The following is a 12,305-nucleotide window of genomic DNA, read 5'->3' on the forward strand; positions in this document are numbered from 1 at the left end:
AAATATGCAAACAATGGAAGAGAACAGCAGGTAAGATATTTCACAGACTTCTATGGATTGTGGAGTGGTAATATGTAAACACAAATACTGGTTCTATATGTCAAATTTAAATGAATGGTAAACCACAATGGATATCTCATTCTTAGTAATATTTCTCTTAAACATAATAATTTTGACTTGTAACCATATGAAAATTAGGCCGCACCATAGCTCAAGCGGTTAGTCACTGGCTTCCCACCACGGCGGCCCAGGTTCGATCCTGGGTCTGGGCAAGTGGGATTTGTGGTGGACACAGTGGCACTGGGGTAGGTTTTCTCCAAGTACTTCGGTTTCCCCTGCCAATCTTCATTCCACCAATTGCTCCACAATCAGCCTCACCTATCATCTGGGGCTGGCACAATAGGCCAGAAGTGGCTGTAGTACAAGGGACTTAGTCCCACCCCACTAGCAATAAAAAAAACATGAAAAAGCATATATCTGATCTCCAAGTGAAAATTTTCAATCTGTAACCTCTCATTATTGTTGCTGTCCAACATCTGACAGCAATCAGTGAAGTCTTGTATAACATCCCAATATGTCTGGATTACATCACCTCCAGGACACAAATATCTTATGATAATATATAGCCCACATTTCATCCTCTTCACAGATACTACAGTTAGCTGCACAGAAATGGAATGATTCCAGTTTCATGTTCATATTCCATGTTAAGCCTACATGATGCAAGAGCTGTTTTATAACATTCTCCTGAAGTTGCCTTAGTACCGTAAGAAGTATATTTTCAGGTTTTCTTCTATTTTCTCTCATGTCAAATATATTTTCATTTAAATTTATTCAAACTGATCCTTGGAAGATCATGAATGTAACATGAGAACGAATCTTGAAGAGATCAATCCAACTGGATAAAAATAATTTTAAAAGTTTAAAATTGAACTGCAGAAATCAATGGACTACTAACCACTTTGTTTTCATATTTAAATTTAAAAAAGTTAGGGAACAGTGACAATCAGAATATGGCAATAACAAGCGACAGATACTGGAGCTGACTATGCATCTGACTTACCTGAGACATTTTGAATCAACGCTAGGGATAGCTGCGACATTGGATACCTCAAAGACTCGCTGACAAACTGTCTTTTGATCATTACAAGATGGAAGCAAATTCACTACTGCACTGTGTTCATTCATACCTCTGAGTTTACCTATAAATGAAGAAAAATCCAAACATTACACCATTATGTGCTGCATTTAACCTTCTGCTTACATTACAATTAAATGCCAGTGTTTTTATTGCAATGAGTGTGCAACAAGATATTCAGTTTAATTCAAATAAATCTGTTTAAATTTCATGCTCTGTATCTCACAATATGTGTGTATAAATCAGTATTCGCAAACTTTCATAACATTTGAAATCACTTTAACTAAGCCTCAGGCAAAGTTATAAACAGGTGACATCTGCTAATTAATAATGCATCCAACTTAGAGGCTTCAAACAGCATTACAAAGATAATGAATTTTAATTCTCTGAAGCGTGATATTCATCTACATAAAAGGTAAAAGGTAAACGTATCCCTGTAGCAGGCCATGGAGGCCCACAGATTTGTGAGATGTCAAGGCTCCCACATTTTCTAGACAATTGGCTCACAGACAGCAGTGAGGTTGTCAGCCTCATGTCCCGGCTGTCCTTTACTCCCAGGAAGATTCCTAGTACTCATTTCTGTTAGAGGCTGAGTCGACCCCAAGGCCACAGTGCACCCAGGAAAACAACTGGTTTCTCATTACAAAGGCCAAAGAGTTAACACTATTTTGGAAGTAATAGCTGTATAGTCTGAGAATCTTATGGAACATAATATACCCACGGGAAAAATGCAGAGTTCTTTAACGTTACATTGGGTGCCACATACAGATTCCACAGTTCCTGAATGGGTTCAAATGTACAAAGAAACATAACAGTTATTAACATTCATTCCCAAGAGATAAAACAATTCCACTTATAAAATCAAGATTAACCATTCAGCGTGGTTTGACGTGTATGTTTCATCAGGTATTTAAATCGTCTGCAGGGGTTCGACGTCTATGTTTCGTCCAGCTGCACACCTATGTTATAACGCCCATAATAATTGAGCGTTTTGCTGTAGATTGTTAGATTTTTCGCTGGCCTGTTGTCAGGAGAACCGTATTTAATGAGACACGAGTTAGCTGCGCTAATTCATCGTTACATATGCCTGTCTTGCAGCAAAGTTCCTGTTGCTCTTGGGAGAGGTTTAGTTGTTCAAACTGTTATGAATGGCGTGTTTTTTCTTTGCTATGAAGTTATAAACAGCAGAGACGTGATATGTGCTGTGTTTATAATATCATATTGCCCTGAGCTGGCCACACTAACACACTCAATTGGAATTCTTAGAAGAGGGATGTCCAAATGTTATTCTTGCAAGATCGATTGATTTCGCACAGTACATGGCAGCCAGTTCTTAGAAAAACGCCACAAATTAAGGCAGAACACTGTGGTCACCCCCTGTGACGATACGGGTGTGTGTGGGGGAGGGAAAAGAACTCATTCCTTCATGTATTATCGCTCCAGTTGACTCCATTTTATCGTACTGACCTTGGTGGTCGTTTCGAGGGATGACCATAAATATTTTTTTGAGCCAGCTAAGCTCTGCTTTCGTTCACTACATACCAGCCAGTTCTTAGAATAACTTCATGAATTCTGTGGTCACCCCTACGACGTCTTATGCCGCCAAAATGGATGGAAAATGAAACGCAGAAGCACCAACACTTGTTATGATAACATAAAGGTTGAATTTACTGCAGCTAATCTGGCTAGCGATATGACTCATGGAGAGACATTAATTCTTGTATTCCCCCCACGGGGAAGAAGGCAAGGCCGCACAGAAGATGTTTGGTTTACGGAAAAAAGAGCCAAATGAGAGATACGCAGTACTGGTGTGGTGAATGTGAGACAGCGCTGTGTATAGTAGAATGCTTCAATGCGTACCACACTCCGCTCAAATTCTGAACCACCTGCTTCCTTTGCCGAGATACCGGGCGCTCATATTATAAGGCAAGGTTATAAAACCATCTTTTAAGATCATTTTAGTGAAAGTTTCATGCTTCAAGGCGTACGATACACTGCTCAAATTCTAAACCAACTGCTTCCATTGCCGAGATACCGGGCGCTCATATTATAAGGCAAGGTTATAAAACCACCTTTTAAGATCATTTTAGTGAAAGTTTCATGTTCCTATCTCATAGAATTTAAGAACAATGATGAATAAATCATTTTCGAGCAAAATTTAAATGGCCGGCTGAATATATTACCGCCGGAGAGACGGCCGCGGAATTTAAATGACCGCGCAAAAGGGTTAAAGATGGTGATCACTTTATACACTTGCTACGTGAGTCTTCTGTAACATTTGGACGTAAAGGTGAAGTTACTCCTATACATAATTAATTAAACATTATGCCATGAATATGTATGGAAGAATGGAAGTATAGCTCCATGAATTCTTAACCTTGCAACTAGACTGAGGTGAGTAGCCAGATTCATAATGTGACTACTTTATCACTGGAGAAACAGCCCCCGGTACCTACTGGATAGCATGTTGGGTAGACCTCTGAACCTGTCCAGCTGCTGTGGAGAAGAGAAAAATCTCCTGTCCTGCTTAGAATCAACTCCCGGCCCACAGCCTAGATGCTATACTGACTGAGCTATAATCTTTCAATACAGAAGTACAACAAATTTTTAGGATAACATGTGAAATTAAATGGAATTTCTAAAACAGCAAACAATCATAGCTTCATACTCCACAAATGAAGGTCCCCCCATAAATTTAATCAAGACTTCCTTATGTAATATGGTCAAAATCAGTTGAAAAATAAAGGAAAGGTGTTGATTTGGAGGTTTTCACAGTGGCACAACCTGGAATACCATGGTTTTCTCTGCAGAGCAGAGTAACTGTAATAAAATCAGGAGCTCTAGGAACAACTTCTTATTGCCATTTCCCTACAAACAGCTAAATCTACATAGTGACACTTGGTGCCACTTCTAGGATCATGTGAAGACAAAAGAAAATTAGCCTCAAATGGCCCATTAACATTTTACTGTGGTGAAAAGCAATAACTATGAAAGCAACCTGTAGGTTTAATTTTCATAGTGCCTCACTGCATGGTTATAACAAAATTTATTGTGTCTGTCACAGCAAAAGTTTAAAAATTTCATACTAATTGACACTATTAATCTCACATGAACCACCACCAAAGTCTGCATTAACTGTCCTACATAATCACAATCTAATGTCTTCAATAACTCATATTTGGTTGTTAAATTTTCACTCACTGTTAGTCATTCTATCTTTTCCTCATATGTAACCTTTGTCCCATTTCAATTTAAATCAAACTAATTTACAGTTACAAGCTGGAAGATGTTCTATGTTCTCCAGATAAACTGCAAGATTCTGATGATATTCTAGAACTCACTCTGCTCAGAAATAAAGAGAGGTTCTGGCATGGTGACTGCTCGAATCAACTCGCCCACTGGAGCTTTGATTGTGACTTGGTTGTGCTGCACTTCTCCGACAGCGAGGGTAAAGCTCACTGGCTGTGTTGAGTCATTGAAATCCACACCAATTGTCCCAGGAAGAGTAGCATTTACTGGCAGAACTGAGATTGTTGCAAAGTCATGCATAGACATACCAGCAGGCAGAGTCTGCAATAAGAAAATCAATATTTAAGTCCTATAAAAATGTAACATTTCATTGATTATGCATTAAATTTAATCATTCAAAATTGCATTAAACTATTTTCATTAACTGCATTAGGGTGTGGTATAAATAGGGTATTTTGCAAACTAACTGATACGTAAGTAATTTAAAAAAAGCATATCATCTATGTAAGACCCCTGGTGTTGAATGGGACATCCAAATGATCATTAATGAGCATGTCAACAGATATTTGGAATGAAGCATCTGTAGCATATTCAAAGATATTATCCTAAAAATTGCTTGGAGATACTAAATGGAAGCTCAAGAAACATCAGTCAGACCAGCGAGTTACTTGATCAAGATCTAAGTCTCCCAATTAGCACTGAATTCAGCTGCTCTGTAGTATAAGAACTAGACTGTAGTTAAAGAAAATGTTTGGGCTTTGATTTTTTCAGTAAGTGTTCCTGTTATCTTTATTCAATGTTTTTAACATACCAGGTATGTCTGTTGAAGAAAAACGTTAACCCAGCTAATAAAGAATCCAGAAACTGTATTCTCAAGGTTTATATTTGATGTACATATGCCGAATATAGTAATGAAATAAAGGAGTAAGAAAGCTTACCTTCTGGCTAACTCTGATGTCTTTCAGCTCTTCAGTACCCAAGTTAGTGAATGTTAGCTCAACAGACACCATAGCTGGTGAGAAAAGGTGCGGCGATCGAGTAAAACGGGAAAGCACGTGGAGTCCTCGGCCACTGATCTTGTTCAGCAACTCTGTTGTTTTCAAGGGAATGAAACTTGGGCTTGCAGGCTGCAATAAAAGAAGTAAATGTTTCTAATTTGTCTCATTTATCCCTTAGAAGTTATCCTAGAGTGGTTATGGAAACATAAAATACTGTGTTAGCAAATGTTCTAAGTAAGATAAGGTAGAAAAGGTAAAGTTATCCCTGTAACACTCCATGGAGCCCATAGTGTTGTGAGACATCAAGGATCACACTTTTTCTAGACACTCAGCTCACAGATAGACATGAGGTTGTTAGCCTTAAGTGCCAGCCACCCTTTACCACAGTTAAGATTCCTGGTTCTCATTTCTGTTAGAGGCTGAGTCAACCCCAGGGCCATAGTGCAGCTGGAAGGATAAGGTAAATTGAAAAATCCAATGGCCTCATCAGGAATTGAACCCACAAGTCTTGTAACATAGTGCCTCAACCAACTACACTACTGCATGCTCCAAAATGTTTTATGTTTACTTCAATTTGAAGACTGCTATCTTCTGTGATGTGATACAATTTAGTCTAGTAGAATGTTACCATTATTTCAGAGGACACTATTGCCTCCATTTTAAGGTAGAACAGTACTATTCTACCCTGAACAGCGGATTCTTCAAAAGTTGGTAACCTTCTATGAGACTATATGGCATCACATCTCAGAAGACAGCAATCTTCACAGTTATCACCATGAGGACCTTAAATCTCACTTCAGTTGTACATTATATAAATACCTAAGTAACTACTAAAGGTAGCGCCAGAGCTCAAGCAGTTAGTTGCTGGCTTCCCACCGCGGCAGCCTGGGTTCAAACCCAGGTGTGGTCAAGTGAGATATGAGGGGGCCAAAGTGGCACTGGGGCAGGTTTTCTCCAAGTGCTTCAGTTTCCTCTGCCAGTCTTCATTCCACCAAATTCTCCATCATCATAATCACCCAGGGCAGGTATAATAGGCTAATCAGTGGCCGCCATGCCGACGGGACCCAATTTGACTCCACCCCCCACTATGCAAAACTAACTAACTAACTAACTGACTAAAACTATTTTGGCAGCTATTATGACATTTGAACATTCAGCACAAAAAATACGATTCAACACAATACACAACCGTCTTACAGTGCACACAATTTCATCTTTCTCTTCACTACATGTTTCAGCACTAATGTGCCATCTTTAGGTGTGGTTTTGTTTACGTCAAACCATTGCACTGTATGCCATGTCTCCTTTATAAAATGATTAAAATGTAAATATGTCATGTATAATAATAAAATTTATATATTAAAACTTTTCAAAATTTATCATCTATACACATCATGAACGTGAATCAGTGCAACAGGAAGCTAAAATATAACATTAACAATACACAACATTTAGTCATGGCCTTATTAATGAGAATTTCCTATCAATATGCTATAGGCACCCTTTACATCTTATTTACATTGATTCAACTACCTTATGCCATTACGTGACCAGTCAAATCATGAAGTTGACAAATTTGTACACATATATACAATTTCAGCTTTCATCTCATACAGACCAAAAACTTGGAATTGTTACCACAATGGAAGAGAGGTTTTAAGTGCTAAGGACATCATCTGATCCTTAGAAAGAGAACATGATGTATTACCCACCACATTACGTACCTGAACAGATGCTGATGTAACAGGCATTACAGATGCTGAAAGAGGTGTGAGGAAACCACCTAAAGATGGTGTCAGTACAGGTGTTATGGCTGGTGGCACTGGGGGGAGAAAAATCTGTGAGACAATGTCTGAAGGTCTTTCAGCTCCATTTAAGTTGCATTTAATTTTTATAAAGATGAGAAACATGTATTTTTCAATTTATACAGAGCAAGCTACCTGCTACAGTACAGCAATAATTTGCTGCATGACCGCTAGGGAATAGCATGCACTGTTCTGAGTTCGCAATGCTGACTCTCCCTCTCTACTTGAACAGAACTTCATTAATGATTTACCATAAAAAGTAAAAAACTTATATATTATATAAACTGTCAGACTTTACCCTTTTCTTCCTTCAATTGTGCTTCATAGCATATAAACAAGTTCTAGAACAAATTCAGAAGTTCTGAAGCGAATAATTTACTACACTCTTACAGCATACCACAGCACTACTTTACGCTGTGCAACAGCACTTGTTGAATAGCATGATGATTTTCTTCCCTCCATATTGCAAGTACCGACTTCTAACCATGTTTGAGCATCATACATATTTTCTTAGTTACCACATATCTCTTGGGTCACTTCTTTCATAACAAACTGAACCTGTGATCCATCATGCTTTAACAAGTTCCATCATGATTTTGTGGGAATTCATTCTTTTGAGCATTTACAAGTAAACCTCAGCATGCACTGCCCGTAAATTTTACTTTCTTGTGAAGGACTCAACTATGAAAAATCAGTGTCGAATTGCTTACCTCACTACAAGAGTGGCACATTCAGTGCTCAAGACAAAAAGATCTGAGAAGACAGAATTTTCATATGATTATCGATTATGCATGAAGACTCTTCATGCCTTAGGCCCCCCTTACACACACAGTTTGGCCTTCCGATCGACCTTACAGGCAAACTTTCCAGTTTGCCCTCTTCCATTCTTTCCCCATACACGTGCAGATAAAGCGGCAGGCTTCATGCCACAATCACGGTCTTCCAGCCTATATTGCTGAATCACACACGTCACGTGCTATGGTCCTGTAGGTAGAACTGACGGACTGATAGGTTTCCTACAGGCCAACAGTCCAAACAATTGGCCGGCCGGCCACACCACACACATCAGTTTTGCCTTTCAGTCTTCAACTGTGCAGGACGAACGGAAGGCCAAACTGTGTGTGTATGGGGGCCCTTAGACAGCATGACCACTGTGATCGGCATACTTCACTTCTAGACACACATTATACTTCAATTTAGAATATGAATTTGTAACAATACAACTATCACAGGCATGACATACCTACCAGACAGCTTCCTGTATGATGGAACAACACTGCTACTTAGAGAATTTTAAAATAATAAAAAAATATATGTTTAAATCCATTACTCAAAGCTCTTTTTAGAAACCTCCCCACTAGTATATCCTTACTGTACATTAATCTTTATACGGAGGCCACTTCTCCAGGAATAATATAAAATAAATGTTCCTGAATAGTATTATTATTAGGATAAGACACCTCTGACTGTATCTGAATACAGTACCGAACTATAATGCGAAAACCCAGCCTTCACTTTATGCATATGTACAGCTTACCATCATCCAGTTCTAACAGAAGGTCTAGATTACTCTTCGGTTTTGGCTCTGGGGTTGGGTTGTCATCATTGGCAGTTCTGGCATGAAGCTTCTTCACTGGTGGTCTCCTCTTATCATTTGAAGATGATTCTGATGAGTCAGTTTCTTCCTCTTCAGAGGAGTCATCCTCAGCTTCATCACTGTCAGATTCTTCTGAGGTTTCATTACTGTCCGCTTTTCCTGACTTCTTTACTTCATTATTTTTTGGTTTTGTATCAACCTTCAAATTTAAAACATAATAATATTACACTTCACCTAAATTTATTCATATTTTGGGTATAAGGAACAAAACAACCTTAATGTATCTATTTATACCAACATAATTAATAACTGGTAATTATAAAATGGTACATATTAGGTCAGAAAACACAGTTCTGTCTGAAAATAAATTTGAAGGTACCATGGTGAACACAATGAAAATCTGTCCAATGTTATTGACAGACACAAAAGCCATCTACACTCTGCTGTTATTAATGCAAGGCATTACAATGTGAGTTGAATTCACTTTATTTTGTTTTAATGCCCACCACTTAATAACCTGTATAATATTTTAGGAATATCCTGCAAAAAATGGCTTAAATAGATGTTACAGGAACCATAATATATGTCTAAACCAACAACTGCGTAGAACTTAGTAATTTTCAGAAAATCATATTGTCACATGACTGAGCAACTACAGATGGGGTTTGGGCTGGTAACTGGACTTACTGAACATGTACGGAATGTAACTATGAATAACTATGACAGTCTCACGGAGTTACACACTCCAAGGATCTTTGTAACTAGAGCACACATAAAGTTTTCTTGGCCTTCACTAGCCGCTGCTTGGCAGTGGCTTCTAATGGCAGACATTCCCCTTCCTCTGGGTTCCCAAACTGTCCCCAGCTTCCCACTTTTCACAATTGCAACTCTCAACTAACTCAACCAGACTACTAGTCCTTGTTATATAGTCCCAGCACGGGCCACACAGAAAACATCTCTTCCATTATTGCATGTTCTCTCATTGCCAGGGAAATGTGTCCACAGAGCTGTTCTCTAGCAACAGCTGTTACTTGGCAATGCCACAATATGTATTGTAACAATACCTACTAAGTGTACACCACCAAAAATACTGTCCATTCCAGACCCATGACATCTAAGATATCCTTTCAATGTATAAAGCAACATATACTTACATAGTAGGCAGACAGCATTAACAAATGCAATATACCTTATTTAATTAATGGCACATTTGTCAATTCTTCTTTCTTTTTAACCCTACACATGCCATGAGCGGATCAGATCAGCTCATCATATTTGCGTTAAAACTGCAACAGCTAAAATTATCTCTTGTTAGTAGTCAATTAGCAAGTCACTTCTGTCAATAGACATACCAGCATTCAGAGGAAAGAGCACACTTTCACATGATCTACACTTGTGGTCATTTGAGAAAGTACTATGGGTTGTTCTGAGCAACTTCACTTATCCACAGTGGCCTTGGAATTTATAGCAGGAAGTATTATGGCTCAGATTGAGAGTCAGAGGTTTAATTTGTCAGATTGGGTGAGATGTCACAAAATGGACAATAAAATCAACAGCGTAAGCTCTTACAAAAGTGGAAGCCATAAAGTTCTGACTACATCTGTCTCTTCTTGTGTACTCCCCTTGCTCTAGCCTTTGCTCTGTCACAAAATTCTAACCATCTTATTACACTTATTCCATACCATTTTTCCCTTTCTCTCTCCCAGTTCTTGTATATCACTTTCCAAGCTTCCTGATTCACTCTCTTCTCTGCTACTTTCTTCAACTTCTGAAGAATCATCCTCCTCACTTGTACCTTCTTCACTGCTTTCCTCTTCTGAATCTACATCAACAGAACATAGTGTAGACCCTGTATGTTTTGGAACACATTTGTGGTGGATAAAGTAACACTGGGGCGGGTTTTCTTTGAGTATTATGGTTTCCCTTGCCAATTCTCATTCCACCACTCATCCGTATTCATTTATCATCCTATTATAAATGCTACAATCCTGATACAGCATCATTAAATTACATAACATGGAAGCATAAGGCATGATTAGAGCTTATCATAATGAACTGAGAACCAAATTTGGCATTTCAAAATCATTGCTGCAAGAAATTAAGCTACAATTATGAACTCTGAGCTAACTACATGGTCTGACAATAAAGTTCGCAAATTCATCGCGGTAAAAGTGCTCATATATCTTGTTGCTGAATATCACTGTGATTGCCTTCAAAGTACTCCCCTTGGGAAGCTATGTACTGATGCCAGAGCCTAGACCACCTTTCATAACAATTTTGGAACTGGTTTCGTGGAACGGCCTTCAGAGCTGCCATCATATTACTTCTTATGTCATCAATATGCCTCCATTCAATATTTCCTTTATCTTTTGGAACAGAAAAGTCATTGGTGGCTAGAGATGAATGGAAATGATGACATTCTCATGGACACTAACATTTTATGATGATGTGAATAACCTTTGCCATGAAAGATCACAAAATTAAACTGGATTATAAAAAACTAACTACTGACAGTATCTCTGATATGGCATTGCAACACCACTGCATCTCATTCATTTAAATTTTGCTTGAAAAGTTTCATTTCTGTGAGACTAATTTCAATACACCCTCTGTTTCACTACAAACTCATAGTAACCTGAAGTATTCTGATCATTTAATGTATATGTTCATTATACACTATGATACTAATGTCTACCATGTTGTTCTGTTACCTACAGCAAGAGGTTAGAAGTTGTGACTGATCAAACCTGAGGTAGAATAATGAAACATCAAAACAATAATGCTCTCACAATATATTTGTAATCATTTTTACCAAAAATTCATTATGCAAATGGACATACAAATTTTAACAAAGCAGAAGGTACACTGATTTTAAATTTATTAATAAGGCAGCTCAATTCAGAAATATGAAAGAAAAATACATTTCTGGAATGACAAATGTTGCACTGTCAGAGTAACGTGTAAGATTCTAAGGAACTAACGCAATATTAATCACAGCATGTTCCCCACTTCCTTACTCAAAACATCATACAATTGAAATAAATACCTTCATCAGCAGGAGAGCTCTGTTCTGATTCTGAATAGAAAGAGCGTTTCTTTACAGTATGCTGTTTCTTCGAGCGTGTCTCCTGGACAGGCACAATTGGTTCAACATCTCGGACAGAAGAATCAGAAGGTTTATCAGGGAATGCGGGTAAGTCATGATACCCATTTGCTCGGGCATTTATATAGTGAGAGAGAGAACCTAACTGGAACTGTTCACGATCTAGAAAATACAATTATGGTTTTGTGACAAAAACATGAAATATAATGGGCCTATAAAGGTTTGTGACAATAACCTGTTCATTACACAAATATTCTGTTCAACACAAGGCATCATCTTGGTGCATTCAAAACATGCAATGTTTTGGAAATTGAGTCTGCTTCCATAATCAGGTGCGCGTGTGTGTGTATGGGGGGGGGCACTCCGTTGAGCCAGTTAGGCAGAGCTAGTCTTGATCACTGGATGATCCAGTAAT

General features: G+C 38.3%; 1 protein-coding gene across 2 annotated transcripts in view; it reads right to left on the reverse strand.

Annotated features, from left to right (window-relative positions):
• The window catches only part of LOC111875485 (AP-3 complex subunit beta-1), a 32,229-nt gene that overhangs the window by 1,032 nt on the left and 18,892 nt on the right, over positions 1 to 12,305 (reverse strand). For both annotated transcript variants that reach the window (XM_023871779.2, XM_023871777.2), the window contains exons 14-20: positions 11,834 to 12,052; positions 10,470 to 10,609; positions 8,728 to 8,986; positions 7,110 to 7,207; positions 5,326 to 5,514; positions 4,480 to 4,708; positions 1,064 to 1,202 (exon numbers count right to left, since the gene is read on the reverse strand). In XM_023871779.2, the coding sequence (XP_023727547.1) occupies positions 1,064 to 1,202; positions 4,480 to 4,708; positions 5,326 to 5,514; positions 7,110 to 7,207; positions 8,728 to 8,986; positions 10,470 to 10,609; positions 11,834 to 12,052 (1,273 nt within the window). The remainder of the gene's footprint in view (positions 1 to 1,063; positions 1,203 to 4,479; positions 4,709 to 5,325; positions 5,515 to 7,109; positions 7,208 to 8,727; positions 8,987 to 10,469; positions 10,610 to 11,833; positions 12,053 to 12,305) is intronic.

This window comes from Cryptotermes secundus, unplaced genomic scaffold, assembly GCF_002891405.2.
Source record: "Cryptotermes secundus unplaced genomic scaffold, Csec_1.0 scaffold358, whole genome shotgun sequence".
Taxonomy (NCBI): domain Eukaryota; kingdom Metazoa; phylum Arthropoda; class Insecta; order Blattodea; family Kalotermitidae; genus Cryptotermes; species Cryptotermes secundus.